The 23,341-nt window shown below is 29.3% G+C and overlaps 1 protein-coding gene across 1 annotated transcript in view; it reads left to right on the forward strand.

The window, feature by feature from the left end:
• The first annotated feature begins 3,940 nt into the window (after nucleotides 1–3,940).
• The window catches only part of LOC121122045 (uncharacterized), a 137,089-nt gene continuing 117,688 nt past the window's right edge, over nucleotides 3,941–23,341 (forward strand). Inside the window, exon 1 of the mRNA XM_040717055.2 lies at nucleotides 3,941–4,198. Within this exon, the coding sequence (XP_040572989.1) occupies nucleotides 4,122–4,198 (77 nt within the window). The 5' untranslated portion in view covers nucleotides 3,941–4,121. The remainder of the gene's footprint in view (nucleotides 4,199–23,341) is intronic.

Consider the following 23,341-nt stretch of genomic DNA (forward strand, 5'->3'; position numbering starts at 1 on the left):
ATCCATGAAGATGTTACGTTTTGCAAATGATGATGTACTTGGCTAATCAAAAGCTTTAAAATAATAATCAAAAGAACTTGATTGAGGTAGTTGAATATTCATCTTGTTTCAATTCAAAATCATTACCTTCTGAACTGGAGCATGATACAGACACAGGATTATGTCTTATATCTTCAATGGATAATTTTTACTTGAACATCCTTGTACAATAACAGGTGAAATAAGTTCAGTAAAAATCTATGTTTATATAAGAAAAATACACAATTTCCTTCTTAATTTACTAATATATGTCTGAGCTTGGTTGAGCCAATTCATACAACATTTTAAGACATAAAGATTATTTGAAATTAGTAAAAATTGAATATGATACCTACGTCTGTATAAATAGTGTTCACTATATCAACAAAACAGTTTCCATTTTCAAATTAGTTTCTGTGGTTTATTAAAATGAATTAGGAGAATTCAAGAACTTTTGAACCAATAAAATTAAGAAGTTTCTCAAAAATTTCATTGAATCCCAAATAGGTATTAAAAAAAATACCCTTGTTCTTCTAGTGTTACACAGTTAAATTAGCTTTTAGTGCATTTTGCAGTTTCTGTGGCGTCCACTGTAATTAAATTATTGAAAATATTGGAAGATATAAACATTTCTTTAATACCATCTTTGTCATTTGGGTAATAAAAGTCCTTATTGGAGAAGTCCCCTAAACATGTCCGTGTGCAATTATTTAACTTAAAAATTATCAGCAAATTTTAAATCTCTACCTTGATTTGATCGTTAGATTATTGAGAACTCTATTATAGGTGATATCTCTTCCAATCGAGGCTTAAATATGTTTACAACAAAAAACTATGAGTTAATTTTGATACAAATTTAAATTATAAAATTTAACTATTGTAAATTATTGACTTCTTTTAGTTATGGAGAAGACAAAATGAGTAAATGGATAATAATAATTTTACTACATAAATCATTTGTTGCGTATAATATTAATTTCATTTTTCGTTTCTTGAGTTATTAAAACAAAAATAACTATTACATTTAATTAGTTGATTAATGCAGAGTTTAGCTCTTTTATATGCTTCAACAGTTATACACAGGGAGCAACAGCTACGCTAGCCCATGACTATTAAAAAAATAACAGGTAGCCTCATTAACAACACAATATTACTATATAATTGTATATATATATAAATAATCAACAATACTTGTCAAAATTCATTTGTCTTCATTTATTATCTAAAGTCTAAAAAAATTATGTAAACTCTTTACGCGTACGACAGCTTTCTCCTTTTTTCCCTTTTAATATCTAGTTGCTTAAATATAAAATAAATTTCTGATTGATTTATTCACCAATATAACCGTTGACATTTAATTATGCAATTACAGTAGCCTCAAGCAATCTATAATTACCAATCTATGATCATACTATTACAAAGTAAAATAAAAAGTCCCACGATGTGTACATTTTGCTTTATGCTACTTGCTTATAAATAGTTTAGAACAGATAAATTGTCTTGAGGGTTTTAATTCTTAATTTTTGCCGTAAATAGTTTTACTGCTGGTAATTTTGTCTTTAGAAGAATTTTACTCATGATATATTAGCTGCCTTTTAATATTTTTATATTATCAGTTCCAGTTATTTTTGTATCTCAATCACATTAACTATATGGGTATGAAAGAAAATATTGATGTAATAATTAATAGATAATAATAATAAAGAATGAATAGTCAATGAGTTATAATACAGTCCGGAGGAGCACAACCTTCTGTTGTTCAACGCCATATGTCCCTTAAATAATTATAAAGCAATGATATTCGTTGTAGTTGCAATTTTATATCAACATCATGTGGTATGTTAATCAACTCTTGTATTTTGGGATAATATTTAAAACCCCAAAAAATGATGGATTCACTGAATGTATCAAATTCAAAATCAAAAAAGAATATTATAATTGATTATAAATTTCATTAATAATTAATTGATAAATTATACGTCAATCATATTGATAGTTTTCTAGTTCCCATCATCTCCTCGCACTCTATAAAAGTTAAACCTCTAGATGATTTATACGATTATATAAAAGTACCTAATTTAGTGAAACGTTTTCATTATTAATGACAGCGTAGTTAATTCATTTTTTTTTGTTCGTAATAATACTTCATTATATTCCAAAATAAAAAAACTACGGATAAGTAATCAAACTATTTATCAACTACTTATATAAAGATAGTTGATAAATTACAAATGCAAAATTATGTCAAATAAGAAATAGACCCCTGGAGAGTGAGAGAGTAAGTCCAGGAAATATAAAAAGGAGATAATTTAGGATAATGATTTTTCCAAACACATGCGATAAAGATAATCTAAAGTATTTTGCCCTGATAAGATTCTTTGGCAATAAAAGAAAGTAGAGGGAAGTCGAGTTGATGTCTACAAAGAATAAAAGGTTCAGTAATAATATCGTAATATTAACACAAATATAGAACTAGTTACTTGTTACACAGTGACATAAGACCAAGCAAAATGAGTCAAATAAAAGAGATACAACTTCGTAGTCTATTTAATCCTGTTGATGGGAATAAATAAATTAAAGACTCACCACAATAAAGGAAAAATAAATCTTACACTCAAAGCTGTGATTAATCAAGAAATGCTCCTTTCTCTCTATTGATGGAATTTCTTCAAGCTATGCTATGAAGACGACTATGGTTCCTTAACGTGCCACAAGTCAATGAGTCTTTTCCAACAAGATTCATCATAACAGATCCGTGATTCTTTACTCCCTTCTCCTTGTAAATTTTAATAGTACATTATTCATTCTTTATTATTATTTATTAATTATGTCATCACTCCTTTCCTTTTTTTCTCTCCTCCTAATAATTCATCTAATTGATATACAGGATTAAATTTTGAACTGATAATATGAAACACAAAAAGATTGTAAATTTTACCAGGTGCGAAAATGTTTGCAGGAAAATTATTGGTCACGGTACATGAAGTCCTCGAGACACATGATGCCTTCAAGAATATTGACATACTTTTCGTATCAATAAACACAAACCTTTGAAAATAGTATTTGAATTATAGGATTGTTCCAGAAGGGGAACATAAGTATGGTATTTGAAAGACATTAATCATAAGGCTCAGATTATTTATTGTTCTATAAGAATTCCATCATCATATATAGTTTTAAACTTTTCAAAATTCCCTTCTCTAACACCTATAACGACAGACTTATGCAAAATTTTCCCTTCAAAGGAGACAAATATACCACCCCTAAAAATTGTATGATTTTTATCAAGACAAAATAAATAAATTGTCAATATATCAAATCACGAGCTTTTATAAATAAATAACTTGGTTAATTTTTGTGAAAGTCATAAACATTTTATATAAATACTAAAAGTGGGATTACTACAAGATTTAAAGTTAAATATCTTTATTTAACAGATAATTTGAGCCCTCTAATAAAGGTCATACCCATGTCCAACTTTGTAAGGAATATGGAAATAACATGAAATTTGAAAACTACTAATGTGGTCATCAATATCAACAGTAGCGTGTCAAGTGGTTCTTTGAGAAATAAGGTTGCATAGTGCATACCTCGTTTAGGGAGACTTTTAAATTGTTAGAAGCAACCAAAATATACACTTTTGTTACTCCTTGTACATAAGTCAAATATTTTTATGGTTCTACATGAGGACCCTCAATAAACAAAAGTGTCATACAAAACGACGGAGCTTTGGAAAGTTTCTTGGGGGTTCTACTTACAAATGTATGTAATATACCATCATCTTTACATTAAGAGCAAATATAAACTGAGCGAGGGAGTGCATGTAAGGGGGAAAACAGAGGGGAATATCTTCCCTCTTCCTTTTACTCCCTCTCCCGCGATATTTAATTTGCTTTTCTTTAAGCAAGAAGGAAAAAGCTGAGAATAACGCAATCCTCTTCTTCTTTGAGTCGTTTCCACCACTGTGTCTCAATATATATATATATATATATAATCCACATTTATATTTTAGTCGGTTCATGAGAGCCATTAAATAAAGAAGTGAATATATATAGACGTATACATACACAAATAATAGGATTGAATATCATATCTTATTGAGAATGATGCACTATCTATTATGTCTTCTTGGGCCTGTTCTTGCTCTAGGATCCAATTCATTATTTCATCGGCATGAGGGGTAAGCATTGTACTCATGTTTATAATATATTAGTGATAACAATTAATATAATAGAAATGACAGAGTGAAGCATAAGAGATTACAAACAAAATGTAATTAATTTTGGAGATTGAATAAGGAACTAAACTAATCAGATTTGAATCATTATGCTATTAATAATTGTAATTGGTTTGAATAAAGATATATAAAGTAGGTAAATTAATGTATCGAAGAAAGAAAATCAATATATTATGTTCAATAAATCTTCTTATTTCGTGTGTACCAATGAAGTATATGCTAGGGTCCATGATCCCGTTTTACAAGAATTTATCAAGATTTTACACCTGCGAGAAATTCCCAAGAAAAAAATATTTCCCGAGAAAATTCATATCTTATTATTGGAAAATATAAGCTTCTTTCACTTAAAGAAAATTCCCCAATAATAAACCTACAAATTAATATTCAATCATACACGTTTGTATGTAGAAAAGAGGGATTTTTTTAAATATTTTACATATATATCGCTAGGAATAGCTTAAAATATAAAATATGTTACTTAAATTCCCAGTATTTAGCATTTAATATCTCATACCAAAATTTAAAAATTGGTTGCCCGGAAACTCACTTCAATACAATTTTCTACAATGAGTGATAAATTAAATAGTATTTCTCTTTAACTTGTAAGAATAATGAGTGCAATTAAAATTGTATCCTAAAACGCAAAGCAAATTTAATTCCTTTTTAATCATGAATGCAATTTGCTTTTCAGTTTTTTTTTCTTCTTTTGTTACAGTTTAAACACATTTTTTGTAAAAATGCATAATGGGCAAATTTTTACTTAGATGAAGGTTATTAAAGTTGTTGCTTGGTTTAGAAACAAAACTGACAGGTTAAAGACTCATCACATTATTTATTCATTTCATAATGGTGTATGTACCTATATGTTCAATTTAATCTTAATTGCATCTCTGAGTACATACATATGTTAATTAAAAAATTTAGTTAGATAAGGATTTTTTCAATGTTTATTCATCGTTTTATTTCATGAAAGTCTTAAATAACAAAATTAATGCTTTCGTACCAGTTCAAGTACAAAAATACATATCAATATTTTTATAGTTTTGATACTATTTTGACATACAAAAAAAATGTCATTAAGGACTGGCAATCGACATGTACTTTTAGTGGTATCCCGGCATAGTTTTTGTTTGAGGTGGGGGCAGCTAAATTTTTAAATCAAGAAAATAATATTTTTTTGCTTCTTCATGTATAATACAATTTTATTTTGAGTTGTTTGTGACAGAAAGTTTGAGGGATCAGTGGACCAATTCTTAAATGAAATAGTTGTATTGTAAGTACTGATTCCAATATCTTTTAAGTATAGCACAGTATTTATATCATTTTAAATCCATCACTACCCCTGTTTCACTATGGTAACGTTGTACACTACATCATAATAACTATAATGACAGCAGAGATGATCAAAGCAGGCTTGTATTTCAATATATGAACAGTTAACATGGTAGGGGCTACCTACATAATTTAATTGCTCTCTTTTTCTATCATACTAGTTTACTTTATTTTATTTTTCAGATACAAAAATATCTTATTACAAACTATTTTTCCCTCTCTCTCTATTAACACAGAGTATATATTTGCAAAAAAAAAAAAAGAAGTTATTGTCCATTTAACAGTATATCTAAATCCACTCATCCTTTGATCATGTCAAGTTTTTTTTTTAAGTATTTCATTAATAAGTGGTCATAATGGTTTATTTGAAGTGGGCATTAAAGCAAATTTGAACTTGCTTTATAAAACTTAGCCCACATTTATATCATAATATATGAATGTATTGCATACGTATAGATGTTTGATAATCTTATAATTATTTTACAAGAATTTAGTAAATAATTCTAGGGCTCTCACAAAAAGAAGATTTAAGGGATATAAGAAGGATGTAATGTGGATTTGTATCCATTCAGTTTTTAGTAAAGTAAAGAATTATGCCAATTTTTGTCATTGCTTATGGAGAATACCTATTTACAAGTATATTTTTGCTTTTAATATTGAGCCATATAATGTATATATCTATAATGTGGTCTTTGAAAGATGTTAGATATTATTTATTTATTCAATTTAGTTTAAATAGTTCTAAAAGCTAAGCAAAGGAAGAAAAAAAGAATATCATTTTATTTTTCATTTAGTTGACGTATAAATATGTATTATTTAGTTTTCATGGATCTACGCTCCATTGGCTGTTTTATGAATGTCTTAATAAAAGAACAACACCTTTTTTTGGTTGATGAATAGACATTTTCTATCAATTTTGGTCGACGTTCTTTTTTTTCTTCTCATTCATAGAAAAAGACGTAAGCCGGATTAACACATCACAAAAACATTGGTAATTAAGTGTTTAAATGACTATTTTGGAAAAGATATATTTGGTAATATAACATAAAACTAATCTAAGAAATAAATTTTTTGTATGAAGATTACTGAAAAAATAGTGTATATGACTATATCATCCCCCCCCCCCTCCCCATCTCAACGCAAAATTTCGGACTGATTACATTATTTTATCATTTTTCATCGTAACTGTATATTTTGTTCCATTTACAGAATCCAACTTGTTAATATTCAACTAAAAGTTGATTTCATTGTGGTTACGTAATTAGTAGTAAAGTAATTAACTAACGCCCCCTAGTGAGGCAAAAGTTATTCTTGAATCTAATGAAATTTGAACAAATTGTCATCGTTTCCATACTTGGATTATCGATTTGGAGTAACAAAAGATAACATTTCTAATATATAGTCTAAAATTCTAATTCATTGTTGATATAGATGGATGGTCCATTGAAAATTTCAAATACTTACTAATTCAATAATTAATTATGTTTGAGTGATTGTAATTAATTAATATTTCGATATATTGATGCATAAACAATTATTTACATAAAAAAACGAATAGGAGCTCTTAACTTAAGTTCAAGTCGATAAAATTACTCTTGAACGTAATCAACGAATTTCCATTTACGCCCTCCAAGCAGTTGAGCGTCTCGAAGACCACCTTCTATACGGTCAGCAAGTCCAAAACGTCCAAGAGGAAGAAAGGCTCTGTCAAAAAGGTTAAACTGGACTACACCTTTTGGGTGTTTGTCTAGAGGAAAACCCTCAGTGGCCATTAAAGTCACTGTAAGGCTGAGAGAAGACTACGTCTCCAGTGGATACTAGGGCTTCAGCCGCCGCCTCAATGACATCATTACATCTAACGACAACTAAATTAATAATGAAGAGAGCTCAGACAAACATCGATTATTAGTATTAATTTTGTTGAAATTATATTCTTAACAAAAAATATTATATCTTGTTAAAAATTAAAATTCAAAGTCTTCAGATTTTAATTGACCACTCGGTAAAACAATATTTTAGAGTGGTACGTAAGAACTTTAGAAAATTATTACTACATATACATATGTATATATATATATATACATATCATTTATGAAGTCAGTATATTATTATATATATACTATATGAGAGGTAGACTTTTCTTTTAATTATGTACATACCATATTTTCCACATTTATTTTGATGAAATTTGTCAAAATTAATTATGTAAAAAACTTTATTAAAAATTTATTCACAGGGTTTTTATATAAGCAATATTTAATGAAATATGAAGAACAATTATTACTATCATCGCTCACCCAATCCCCAAATGAGCATTAGATGAAGAATATATAAGAAATGAGGGAAGATATTGATGTAGAGTGTAGAGGGAGAAAATCATCATCGTCATCTACTAAAAAGTTAAAAACCCTTGGGAAAAGTATCGAATAGAAGCACGTACATAGTGGCTTCTTCCAATTCATTCATAATATACATATATTTGTGTGTTAAAGAAGAGTTATTCAGTACATAGTCAAGATCGTTTATTTAAGTACAAGGAGGCAAAATCTGATCTCAGAGGGGTGTTTGAAAAATACATAGAAAAAGGAAATAAAGAAAAAGGTTTGACAAAAACGCATGAATATTAATATATATATATTTTTTTGCTCTTTTTACAAGTATCATCCATTGGTATGAAACCTTTTTTGGTATAAGTGATGTAGGCTTGAACTTTTTTTATTCAATCGCATATTTTATATTTTGTAACTCGGTCCAACCCAAGCTGCAAAATCTTATTTAACTTGCTTACTACCTATAGAAGATTTGACAAAAACTAATTATGCTTCATTATTCCTTTTCCACATACTTATCAAATATAAAATAATTGATTTATATGATTAAAATTTAATTTATTCACAAAATTGTCGATAAGTCTTTCCACTCATGATAAAATTATATTTAAATACTTTTTTTAGTGTTACATAAAAACAAAACTTTTATTTCCCACACCAATTTATATAACAATTTGTCATAGAAATGAGAGAACTTACCCTTTCAATCAGTACGTCAAATGTTAGTTTCCAAAAAAGTTCTTCCCATCGAATTCAGGATTCCCTTTGTTTATCTTTGAAAATATGTGTCCAAAATTTAATGCGTGGCCTATAAGCATTATCATTATAAAAGGGGGGATTTCCCCAAGTTTCTATAGATTGTGAGATATTTGAGTCCCTTGATTTGGGAAAACGTTTTTTATGCAGTAAAAAAAACGTGTCCCCATATTTTTATTTGAAATGCGCCTAAATAGGTACAACTTAATCCAACCTGCTGCTAAAAGTCAACCTGCACATCACTAATAGGAATATATGTACAGAGAAAAAACAAAAAATTACCCTCCCTCCTCCATCCCTCAAATTTAAGTCGCTAACGGATTCCTCATATATAAATTTTTGGCTTCAATGATTAGTCGTTTTGTGTTGGTACTTATTAAGGACTGATGCCTGCAGTCCTGCCCAGTTCAAATCATTTCTGCTTATCAGTCCAATAACTTATAACTTTCGGTCACTCAACTTTATTTTTTTTTAATCAGTTCTAGTATTCATAGTCCAAAGATCGGAATTGTATGAACTGGATCAAATAAATAAAGAATGGCATAACACTAATGATTAGGGTTATTGGTCATAAAAATATTCCCATAGGTGTTCTCAAATTGTTTATCTTTTAAGGCCTGAGCATCAAATGTGTATAAAAGGAATTCAAAATAAAGCAACTAATAAACTCTTAAGTATTATATCCCTAGAGCTTTTTTAAAATTCGATCTAGTAGTCCTGAATATTTTATTTGAATATTTCATGTATTTCGTATGAAGTAAAAAAATAAAACAGAAGTATCAAAATCCATACTATAACTCTATTTCGTCTAAGATTTTGTTTCTATTTTTTCCTCACATATATAATATATATATGTATGTATGTATTGATAGTAAATCGATTCTCAATAAATACAAGACATATGCAAAAAAAAAAAAAAAAAAAAAGTATATATATATATGTATGTTTTAGTTTTACTTATCTACTAAAAATATATTATTGATAGCAGACACTTTAATCCTAAGATTTATGACTTTAAATCTTTATTTTTTAGACTAAATTTCAGCTCAATCAACAAATTGTGTGTTATATCAAACAAAGTTATTTATTTGTTCGCTTTGATTTATCCCTTTTCAAACTTAGTCAATGCATTTATATTTGTAATATGTAATCTTCTTTGAATTTTTCCATTATTGAGAAGGATTTTTACAAGAATAAACAAAACTCTGTTTAGTCCATAGCCCTCAGAGAAAATTAATTTCTTTGGAAACAAATTTTAAATATTAAATTATATGAAAAAAGTTCAAAAATCTACTGATATTCACAAAAAATTTCAAATATTACATTTTTTGGAAAACAATTTCAAATATTGAATGTAAATTAACATAATTTGAACGCCGGGTGCAGCTTTACACTGGTTATTTATACAATAAACACATAGAAATTTTAATTAATTTGTATGATAAACACAGATGTAATTATGTACTAGCTCCAGACTATAGTTATGCTTTTTGTAATTTGTTTTATTCTACGTACAAACCAATTTATCTATATAACATATATTCACCACAGAAGCAGTATAAAACAAGATTATTATAATTATATAATTAAAATGCATACTAACAATTTTTGTATTGTAATTTTTCTTCTAGAATGTGAGTAAAACTTGCATTTACTATTAACATATATATATGTATGTAGGGCAAATCTGCTCTTTTCATCTTCTGCAATGCCTTTAATTTAATTTTTATACACTTAAATATGCAACAGCACAAGACAGTTGAAATATTGTGTAAACCATTTAATTTTTGTACATTTTCAAACAATATATTTTATACAGTATGTCTCAGTATCGCTCAAACACTTTTATTATGTAAACATATAAGATAGTTGGGATTTTAAATCTGCAAAATGTAAGGATAACGTATTTTTTCCAATTTTTTTTTTCAAAAATACGACAATTCACAAATCTTTTGTTCTTATATGTACAGATCCAATGTGAAGTCAATCACTCAAACAAATCACATCCAACTTGAGTCACAGCCACCTATTTGGCTCTTTACCTGACAGAGTTATCGATGAGGAACTTTGTATCCATGTTGTCTCCTGTTTTGAGAATGGAACCTCGCAAGGAGTCAACACATAGTTGTTCCAGGGGTTCAGATACGATGAGCTAGGAGGCAACATGTCCATTCATTTTAATCTTGTATTGCATTAACTTATTATCAATTAATAGCACAAAAAGATGATGAGTTTTCCTTAGAGGTGTTCTTTACCTATCGGACTCCTTGAAAGTCTAGGCACTATCGTAAACAGTTGATTTGGATAGCTTCGTAAGCTCGATAATCTCATTGGGCGTTTGCCCAGCACGGAGGTATACAATAATGGCTGGATGGCGTTCATATTCGGAGGATATATTAATGATTTTGTATCATTTTCTTGGACAGTATTGTCGGGTGACTCTGATGAGTATACCTTAATAAATATACATATTAGGATTGGCAAGATAATTTTTTGTGGATTTAAAATACCCACCCTGTTTTTAGAGTTATTATATATTTCAAAAAATCCCTCATTACATTAATATATCCCTCCAATCTTTTTCTTTAACCTTTAATACACTAATTTTATGTTTGAGGCTAACATTTTGGGGCCAGTTTTCTCCCCAGAGGTATTAACTTTGCTGATATTTTAATAGTAGGTTGCATCGTCATATTTCTCAACGACGCTTTACTCATAGTAGTCAGGGGTATTTATGTTTGATTATTACGGAGGCCAAAGTTTCCTTTAACCAAAATGCCCAAGACTCTAAATATTTTTAGTATGATTTAGTGGCCTTTGATATGTGGTAAAAAGTTTTATTTTTATTCCAATCCCAATTCCAACCCCTATAGGTGCTGTTGAAAATGGGGGAAACATTATTGGCCAAAAACTTTTGTAATGAATACATTTTTCCATTTACCCCGACTGGAAGAAAGGCTTTTCATCACTTCCAATTACTCCCGATATCATGATCTTTGAACTTTCGATATATCTAATACATCAACTACATTCTTAGCCAATATACCTGGTGATACTAGAATGGATCACACAGTCAACAGAAAATACTTTAAATATATAATATAAGTAAATTATTTTGTACGTAGATTTAAAAATATAATTGATACAGATTAATAATTAAATCAAATTATGTAAATTCTTTATTTAACAAGACGTCTCAAGATATTTTATTGCAAATAGATGAAAGAAAAAAAGATGCTATTATTGCTTCAAAAAGAGTCCGAATGAAATTGAGATATATTTTATGTTTATATGTACACGTATATATGGAGTTCCGAGTTTTTTTCTTCTTGATATTTTAAGAGTATTAAGAAGTTGCAGTATAAGATTTAATTAATTTGAAAGTAGCATAATTAATTTTATATTGTATTAAGTAAGTATAAATATGTGTATACAGTGGTGTTGTGTTTGTTAAATAGAATATATATAGAAAACTTTTTGTAATATGAAAGTTAGTCAGAATAGAAAGCTAATGGTTACATATATATATATATATCTTGTAAAAAATACAAATATCCTTAAATGAATGTAGTTAAATAACAAAAAAAAATGTATATATAAAAAAATCCATTTTCATCATCACAGAAATACCTTAAAGAAAACTACAAGGTGGTCCCGATAAATTGGAAAAATATTTAAAGGCTTATAACGAACGAACGAACGAACTAGACGGGGAAAAATCATAATTTTTTATTTAATTGAAAGCTACATTAAATGACATTCTATTATTAATAACTAGATCCATCTTATTTGGTAACTTCTGCCACAAGGAGCCGGAAGATTTGGCAGGCCGGGACGACCTCGTGTGGATCCAGCTTTGTCATTGTACGGGTAATTTACTTCTTTGGGATCTCCACATATGAATGTTACTTGACACAAGCTTCATGTTCGACCCTCTTCAGAGATAGAAATCCCATGGGTTCAAGTTAGGGTGCATCAGACCCCGGCAAGTAAAAAATATTGACTTTCAAATTAATAGTTCGTTACATGCCTTTAAATACTTTCCGAATTTATTTGGACCATTTAAAAAACATATTCTATTCGCAAAAAAATAAGAGAAAGCCAGTAATTTGTTGTTTTTGATTAGGAAATTTTTTTTCACTAGAAATATACACTTTACATAATTCCATCCACTGGCTACCAACATACATTTCGAAACATTGAGAATAGTTATAATTATCCTTACTCAAATTAATTGCTTGTGGTTTGAAAAATAAATTAAAAAGCATTAAAAAAAAGCTAAGTATGTGTGGTTATTTGAGAAGAAATGATAGATATAAAGGCTTTATAAAGAATTGCTGTAAACATAAATAAATAGAGCCAGTGTTAAAAATACTCCATTTGATAGAGATACAAACAGTACTAATATCTTTAGTCTAACAGATATATGTACGTTGTACATAGTTTTAATGAGATTAATATACATTAGGAGATGCTTATAACCATAAAGGGCTGACGGAATGAGCTATTAACATAATCGGGAAAAGTGTTTTTATACCAAGTACGGTTTAATCACAAGAAAGCTCATTTCATTTTTAAGTTATCATTACACTTTTGGTATATTTAGAATGTGTGTTTACATCAACTTGATGATTATTTGGCTCAAAAACCTTTTCAATTTGAGGCTCTAATTATAAAATTGTTTTACCGAGTGGTCAATTAAAATCGGAACACTTTGAATTTCAAACTTCAACAAGATATAATTTATTAATTAATATTATAATTTCAACAAAATTAGCAATATAAATATATGTGTGTCGGAGCTCTCTTAATCATTAATATAGCCGCCCTTAGCGGCAATGATGGCTTTTAGGCGGCAGTGGAAGGCCTGTAAATGTTGTACTCTTTCACGGCGTCCCAGTGGTGGCTGACCTTGTGTCAAAAGTGGCCTCTCCATCCTCACAAGGATCTTCCCACCTACTTTTTTTAATAGCTTGCTTGACAGCTTGATGTGAAACCCCAAGAAATTTAATATAGACCCTCATGTACTTGAGGGCATTGACCTTGGCTGTTTTATTTAACTTCTGCAGGTCCAGTTTGACCTTATCGACAGGCATTCTTCCTTTCTAACGTTCCAGACTTGCTGAAAGCGTAGATGGTGGTTCTGGAGATGCCCGATTCCTGGAAGTGCAAAAATGGAAATTAGTCGATCACGTTCAATTTCCTCGCCTTGTACGTACGCTAGAGAGAACTGGTTTGTATTGTTTGTTGTATATCCTTTATAAGGAGGGTAGTTCAAGAAATATGTACTGAATGTGACCATGGGAGGGACTGAGGGGGGGATCAAGAATTGACAAAAACTTGCGTACATACATTGTACATATACCCTGATCAGAGTGTTCTTCACCTAAGCCATATAATTTATCCATTCAATTGTAATATGGATTGAAGAAAGAATCTTTATTGAAGGTCGTATAAGTTTTTTTTTTATCTATGCAGAGATTCCAAATTGAAGTATGGATACAATGAATAAATTTCATATATTGAGTCCTCCCCCTCTTATTATATACAATATACATATACTTATTTTTTGCCTCAATATGAGAAGGGCTGCTTCCATCATTAGGGAAACGATGATTATGATGATGCTAAGAACTTTTTTTCTTCAATAAATCATATATGTCTTTTCTTTCAAAAAAAGAAAGACATCAAGAAAATTATTGAAGTTGTTGAAAGAACATTGAAGTCCAATATGCTTCCAGGCAGGATCTAACAGCAGAAAATTACTGAAGAAAAAAAGATTTTATGTAATTCAAACTTTGCTACAATAGAGTTATATGATATCTATATAGAGGGAGCTTAAGAAAATCCTACCGTACCAGTTAGAGCTCGATAGAGCCTGGATTACGTGAAATCGGTGTTAGATTATAAAAATAAATGGATTCAAAATGTATCAGCTTTCTTACACTGTATTATTGGATGCAAAACGTTCCCAAAGAACAACAATGGAGGCAAAAAGGTAACGGTTAGTAGATAGGTAACAGTTAGACTCTGCATTGGGGTCATGGACAATGCAAATTGCTCTTTTGAACTTGCCTGTAAGGTCAGGAGGCTTATTAACAGTGGCAAGAGCCTCTCCAGGAAGACAAGAAGTGGGGAACATAATATTATTATCACTAAAAACTTCTTGACCGGTGTGGCTCAGGATAGAGGCCAAGAGGTTGTGAAGACTGGTTGGATTCAAACTAATCCGAAAGATATTACTGTTGGCAACAAGACTTAGTGGCAGGCCATAAGTGCAAAACAACTCAAGTAGGTGCAAGGAAAATCTCATTTATTTTTGGTTTGCAAACTTGTTGTCCCGCTGAATATACTGGGCTGTGCAAAATTATTTACCGATGATGTAAATATACTTTTTAAAAGGTTTTGTGGCAACCAATCTGATTGTTTCGTATTTTTACTGTTATAATAACAAAAATCCTTCCTGTGAGAGCGTAACAACTTCCACACGTGAGACCATGTCCAATCAGGAAACAAAGAGGATCGAAATTGCAGCCCTCCTCCGAGCGGAGTGCCTCATAACAACATCAAGGAACAGGTTGGGGCCTCGTTGAAGACCATTTACAACGTTTCCAAGCGATTGGAGGCTGGGGGTGATCTCAAGCATTCCCCTAGGACTGGCAGGAAGCCCACTGTCTCAACAAGGCAATTAAATGCAGTTTTCAAGAGAACTCCCAACAGGTCCATTGCCGACATGGCCAGAAAGATGGGAACGTCGAGATAAACTGTTTCAAGGGCATTGAAAAGGGCTGGAGGAAAGTCCCTGAGGCGTACTGAACGCCTTCTGCTAACTGAACGTCAGCAAAAAGTCAGACTTGAGCGTGCCAACAAAATCTTGAATGATATCAAGAGCTCATCTGGACGCATCATCATTTTTTCAGATGAAAAAACTTTTACGGTCGATCCTGTTTTCAACAGGCAAAATGACCATGTTGTGAGCTTTGGAGATGTGCAAGATAAGCACCGCTATGTGGCAAGAACAAAGCACCCTGCTTCGGTGATGATGTTAGTTCTCGTGGCCTCCAACGGGAAGGCCATGAAGCCGATATGGTTCCCCACTGGCTACAGATTATGTGAAGATTCTGGCGTCCAAGGTCCTTCTGTGGATCAAATCCATAGTCGGCAACTCTCCTTGGGGTTTTCAACAAGATGAAGCACCCGCCCACGCTTCCAAGAAAGCTCAGGAGTGGCTCAAGGACAACATGAACTTTCGGCCCCCTGAGAGCCCAGATCTGAACCCACTAGACTTCTCTATCTAGGCGCACGTGGAGACCAAGGCCTACAAAAAACGACACAAGAACATAAATGCCTTAAAGGCTGCTGTCAAGGCCTGGGCCTCCATGGATGCCGATTACATCCAGCAAGTCTGTGGCAGCTTCAGACGTCTCCTGACCAGTGTCATTGAGTCGAATGGTGGCTACATTGATTAAATTTGATCACAAACTATTTTATTATTCTAAAAATGTATGAATAAATGGTTTCTCAAGTCATTGGAAATGTCATTATTGTCCGTGATATGTTCTGAACAAAAATCGGTAAATAATTCTGCACGGCCCGGTAGAACTTCGTGAAGAACAAGGCCTGCAATGTTCCCCCACATTAATATTTTTTTCCTTGAAAGCCTTTGTATAAAAGGAGTGTACTGATATGTACAATGAATACTTTATAAAGTTGTGAAACGCCTTCAGGCCTTAAATTGGAGACCATGGTGGCCGCAGAAAGAAGATATTTTGAGAAATAATTGTTGTTATGATAAACTATAATTATAATGAATAAATATTCTAGATGCTATTTATGTTACATGTTGTTCTTGATAAAGTTGATTTATATCTTATTATCAAAACGCACACTGTACATAAATGTACAAAAAAAAAAAAAAAAAAAAAAAAAATAAGCTGAGAGATTGATTGTTAGTACTTATTTATTTAATTTAGATGAATTTCTTATTCATGGAAAGGAATAATAATGACTATTTGTATGCACTTTGAGTTGAATACACGTTGGTCTAAAAGAAAATAGAGCTTTTTGTACAAAACAAAAAACCTATACAAAGAACCATTAGATAATATTTTTAAGAAATCTATTAGTTTGGTAGTTAAAGTGCTAATTAATAGTTTAACATGTTTAAGCAATTATAAAGAATGGTTCTCAAATATTTTTTTCTTTCTTTTTTTAGCATTTTTATATTTGTAAAGTTTTAAATTAATATTTCAGCTTAATTATATCTATTTTTTGTAATATATAATTAAGATAATTTATACATAGTTTGAATTTTTATCGTTTTGATAGCAATTCATATTAATTAGTAAGTTAATATTTTTTTAAATATAATTAATAGTTGATTTAAAAAAAATGGTTGATCATGATTTAAAACTAATCACAAAACAAACTCATATTAAAAACCCTGAAGCCAAAAGTTATAATTTTTAGTGTGTGTATATTATAAAGTTTTTTAATATAAAAAAAACAAATTTGCACCTACTAAATCAACATACTCACAATTATTGGCAACAAAAAAAGCTACAAATTTATGGATATTTAACAAGATTCAATAGATTTCGTTTAAATATAATATAAATCTGATTGACAATAAAAATAACCTTTTGCATATCAATGCTTTAAAAAAATATACTTTTGTACAAGTAAAAAAAAAAACTGTTCTTCTTGACTGCATTTGTATTATGAGATTTAGGGTATATTTTCCTTTTTACTAAGAATCCATTAAAACTTGATACTTTGATATAATTTCAAAATATATTTATAGTGTGAAGATATTTCGCATAAGTATACGAGTATATACGAAGAGGATTAGACCTGATGCCCAAACACAAATAAATAAAAACTTTATTTTGGGTTTTACTTTTTCTTTATAAAAAAAATACTAATCAGGTTAAAGTATTGATACATAAATCCATTTGCAGTATTTTCACAGGAAGATGAAAGTGAAAAAAAACAAAAAAAACATTTTATATTAACAAGAAACGATATTGCAACAGGCCTTTTTCACATCAAAAAAGCTACTTTAACAAAATTTACATTACTAATGTATAATATAATGTAGATTATTACAGAAAAAAAAAAACTAATTTTTGTCTACTTTTTTTTTTTGAGATATAATATAAAAACTTTATTTATTATTTACCTTTAACTTATATCTTTGAATAAATAATTATTTCCCAATCAGGTGATTTAGATTTATCAAAATTCAAAACTTATACATTAAGACCAAATTTGAGATTGGTAAAACTTATTGCAAATTTTTCAATTTTCCTAATGTTGTCTTTTCTTCATTTGTTTACATAATATTTACGCGTCACATCAAGCCATGATAATGGAGGTATTTGCAATACTTAATTTTTTAGGCCTATAACCAGCTATGTATTATACATTGAAATTTATACAAGGTTGTAAGTTTCAAGTTTCCACCTAGTATACAAATATGTATGTAAGGTTAAGATCAACATTATGCATAATAAAAACATGATATTCATGAATAGTCATTTATTAAGCTTATAACAAGTACAGCCATTTGTATAGGGGTATAAAAACAGTTATTTACGATGTATATTCTCATTTTAAAAGGGGAAAATTTCCTCTATTTAGTTAGTACATAGATAAAACTCTTGAATAACTAACTTGTCAATACGACATGTAAAATATCTACTTTTTATTTCTCAAAATGTAATAAAAAACCTTCAAGAACATCCTATAAAATGATTTGTTCTACTTATTTACCATACAAATGTATATTTATATATGTTTGAAGAAGGATGTCTTGTTCAAAAACAAATCTTATGTTTTTGTATGTTAAGAAAAACAAAAAATTTACTAAAAATATTTAAATCAAACTTTATATATGTTATACATACATATTTAACTCACAAATCCTCTAAGAAAAAGAAAAAATAATTTTTCTTTTTTCGGGAGTAAATTAAGGCATTTATAACTAAGCGGGGGAGTTAATTCATGAAAATGAGTAAATTAAATTTTTATACCAACTTTTCGGATGCAAGAGGATCTTTTAAGCACTCTGGGAAAAAATCTAGCCAAACAGTAATAGAAAAGGTTAAAGATGTAAAAAAAAAGAAGTCAATTCTTGCTATATTGTTATTTTAGTGTTTGAATAAGGGTGACTAATTTTTAGGGTGACGCCTTAATTCGATCTTCTGTTATGTTTTACTGAAAATTTATTGTTAGTAATATTTCAGATTTCAATGGGCGTTTTTTGACCTCTATAACAATTTGAAGATTACGCAAAAAAAGTCATTTTCAAATGGCTATAAAGTACAAAAAAACGGCCTTTCAGATCTGAAACTTAACCAACATAACTTTTTTTTTATAAATAAAACAAAAAATCGAATTCACAGGTCACCCTAAAAATTAGCAACTTGATATACATGCTAAAATAAAAATGAGAAGAAGTGACCTTTTTTGTTAACTTTGACCTAATATATGACGTTAAAACTGTACTTTATAAACTTACTATAACTATTCTTTTAAGCATAAAAAATTTTTAATAGCCATAATATTTGTGAGTTTCTTCTTATTACTTTGAAAATAGATTAAAAATACATACTCATGAGTGAAAAAGTAATTTTTGGGGGTTAGGTAATTTGGCCGGAAATTAAAAATTATTTTTTCTATAGTACTTAAAAGATACTCTTGCATTTAAAAGGTTGGGATAAAATTGAATTTGAATTTAACACCCCTTGTATAACACGCTTTCAAATACAGCGTATTGGAATTATTCTGAAATACAAAAATATATTCTCCTCATATCGTGTTTTTTTATTATGATAATGAATTGTAAAAAACTATTTATTTGGGTAAACAAGAATTTTGAAATTAATGATTAGTTTTTTCATATACACATTATATTAGAAGTATATAATTTTGCATAAGGGGGAGTTTGATTGGATACTTGACATAAAACTTTTGCTTGTTACTTATTATACAAACTTTTCAATTAAAATGTTTGCTAGTAACTATTGCTTCAGTTCCAATTATCTAAATTTTAGAGTTTGGAATTTTTTTGGATTAAAAATCAAGAAAAGGCCCGATTAAGATTATATTTTACAATTACCTTAAACGTCAACATTATTTAAAATAATTTTGAAATAAAATATTTTTTATTGTCCTAACTATGCTAAAAAAACCAAAGAAAAAAATAGTAAAAAGTGGACTCTTAAAAAAAATCCCCCATTTTACGGGTTTTGTACTTAAAAAGTCCCAGAACAACGCGGATTTTTCTTGTTCCAAAAAACCGAGGTAAGTATTATGTACATCCTTCTTTTCATCATCTCTAACCAAGTGAATTGTGAATACGATGAGAAAATGGAATGTTTTTTAGACTTGGTGCTTAGTTTATTCATGCGCTCACTATGCATATATAGAATTCATGCTTTGGGGTATTAAAATGTAGTAGTAGATATGTACATATAGATATATAATGTTTTTTTTCTTCCTATGAACAATTTAATTACATTATTACATTTCTTTTTCTTGTGTTCAAATAATAGAAGGGAGGGGGCACAGAAATTAGGCTTTCCATGTTCTCTAATACAAATAGAATATTTCTCCATTACGAAGGATAATTATCTTGTTCAGCATATATTTATAAATAAAAACTACCTATGTATATTTAAACCCTAGATATTATGTAAAAGAAAGTTTCATCAGAAACAAGATATACAAAGATTAGGTAGTTTAAAAGAAATTGTTAGGTTTTTATGAGTTACATTGAACATGGATTGTATAATTTTTCCGATATCAAAATAGCCTGTAGGAAAAGGCGTGGTTAGTTGGCATTACTCAATTTCTAGCAAATTTCCGCAACCCTTTCCATTTATTGCTTAAATAATTCCCCACATTAAATGGATATTATAGCTTTACTAATATATTATGAAAATGTTGCCCAAGTCCAAAATATTTTGATCTTTTAAAAATATATACAACGATGTATCTCAATGGCGAACAACAGAAATTATGCTCTTGAACTCAATGTACTTAGATTTACTCCCCAGTCGTTCCTAGGGAAGGAAATATACTTCATGTAGATGGACTTCAAAATTCAATTCCAGGAGTAAATATGAGACATAATATTTACTTAGACATAATCAGTCAAACTCTTTTTGACCAATGAAGAGGGAAAAAAGATTCATAAAATATCAATAATATAATTTTGACAAGGTGAGTAAAATGCGAAAAAATGAATAGTGAACCAATTACTAGTAATGTCTCTTATATAAATTGTAGGAAGTGTTTGATTGCAAAAATGTCTGATATATGTTGTACAAGCACTGAGGTATTGTAGTGTTTTTAGGTTAAAACCCTTTTTTGTAAAATTACGTGACAAGTTCAATTCAAATTTTTGTTTCAAGTAGTAACTTGTCTATTTTGACACTACCTTTATTGATATTTATTTTACATAAAAATGTAACTAGGGCTTTACATACTTAAAGAAAATAATAATAGAACCAAAAAACATGTACTTATAGTAAGCTTACTCATTTGCACAACCTCCGCCAAAGAAATATAACAAAGACTAAGAATGGGATTTTTCGAAGGAGGAGTGAAAACTATTTCCTTTACAAAAATCCCATCCCTAACAATGGCAACTAGCAATATAAATAAAAGTAATGTAGTCCCATCAGAATTCATGGTCATAATTTGTTTTATTTAATAAACCGTCTCTGTTGTAAAAGTTTATTATGCTTGGCCATGATGAACATATTTAAAAAAAAAAAAAAAAAAAAAATTAAAACACTTCAGCGTTAAAAAAGTGCTTGAAGAAGAAGGAAAATCTCTGAGAATGTGAGGGATAGATTTTTTGTACCCCCTTCTAAATTTATAGCATACCTACATAAACACAATTTTTTTATAATTCAACACTTAACTATAGTTGTATGTATAATATATTATGTTATTACCATATTATTCATTTGAACATTCCTTCCTTCTGTATAAGTTAATACATTTTCAAATTTATTTAATTTCAACTTTTGAGCATATATACAAATTTACATATATGTATGTACATTGTGAATTTCTATATACTCTATATATTTTCTATACACATTTATTCTGAAAGAGTATCATACATGAAGAACCATTTCCTATTCACATGGATTTAACAATAGTAACCTATACATATGTTATAATCTCTTAAAAGTGAAAATTCAATTTTTGAGGGATTACTATACAAATAATTATAAAATTATTTTTCAAGAATATCAAGCTCATTTATGTACAAAGACTTGCCACTCAGACTCAATATATGTAGTCTGAAAAGTTTCCGACCTCAAAGTGAAGATGTCAGCACTCTTACATAAAAATTAGTCACATCTATCTAGAGTCTGTTGACAGTCACACGCAAAAAGTATCAATCATTTTGGTCGCACAGTGGTTATGTAAAATTCGTTTGAGTGAGTTGATGTGAGGGTTTTTGTGTACAAATTTCAGAATCTTTTATAATACATTTCTAAAATATCTCCAGAATTGATTGTTCTCAACTCAGGATAAAGTTTTGTAATTTTAAGTACAAATTTATTGTATCAAACATTAGGAAAGTACAGTGGTTCTTCTGATCGTTTGAGTACCTGAGGTATTTGGTTGGACTACAATTTATTTTTCTTCAAAATGAAAAACAAGGATTGTTTTGTTATGAACCACTAAGAAAAGGAACTTAATAAAACTTTTCTATTTCAACAACATAACTTATAAATTCAAATTTCGGAAATTCAACAACATTTTATTAATTTTGATACTTCTGAATCCCTTTACAAATAGAGAATGTCGTTAAATAAAGTCATTTTCTAATGCCTATATAGGTCGAACAAAAAACGCCGTTTGAAGACTAAAACTTTATATACATAAATTTTCATTTAAATACAACAGAAGATCGAATTAACAAGTCAACTTAAAAATTGGACACCCAGGTACACTCCCCAAAATAAAAATTAAGTAGAAGTGAACAATTTTTATGACTTTTGACATTTTTTTTCAACTTTAAAACTGTACTTTATAAACATAAAATGTTAAATAACTATTGCTTTAAACTTATGAAGGGTATGATGATCACAACATTTGCGAGTTTTTTCTTGCTACTTTGAAAATAGATTTAAAAAATGTGCGCTCAACCGTGAAAAAGTAATTTTCGGGGTAGGGCCAGTTTTTTTTTCTTTCTTGAGTGCTTAAAAGATGATTTTGCATCCAAAAAGTTGTACTTAAATTGAAATTGTTAATTTTCATAAATTTACCCCTTCTCCTATTACAGCGAGACTATGTTGAAAAATGAAATAAAAAATTCTCATTTTTTTCAAGAAACTTACTCAAACGACTGTTACATAATAACATGCTTCCAAAATAGCTTAAACTTTGATGATTAACTCTCAACAGATACTAGTTAGATGTTAACAGATTTTATTTACGAGTGCTGCCATTTCCATGTTGAGGTCAGAAACTTTTCAAATCACTTTCGTATAAGATTACAACTAAATTTTTGACGCATTGCAGAGCATTTCCACTTATATTTTTGTTCAAATGCATGACACTAAATTAATTTATTACTTTGATACAAAACGCTAGTCAACAAAAAAAATCGTAGAAGTTCCATATCTAATTAAATAGG

Source organism: Lepeophtheirus salmonis, chromosome 1, assembly GCF_016086655.4.
Source record: "Lepeophtheirus salmonis chromosome 1, UVic_Lsal_1.4, whole genome shotgun sequence".
Taxonomy (NCBI): domain Eukaryota; kingdom Metazoa; phylum Arthropoda; class Copepoda; order Siphonostomatoida; family Caligidae; genus Lepeophtheirus; species Lepeophtheirus salmonis.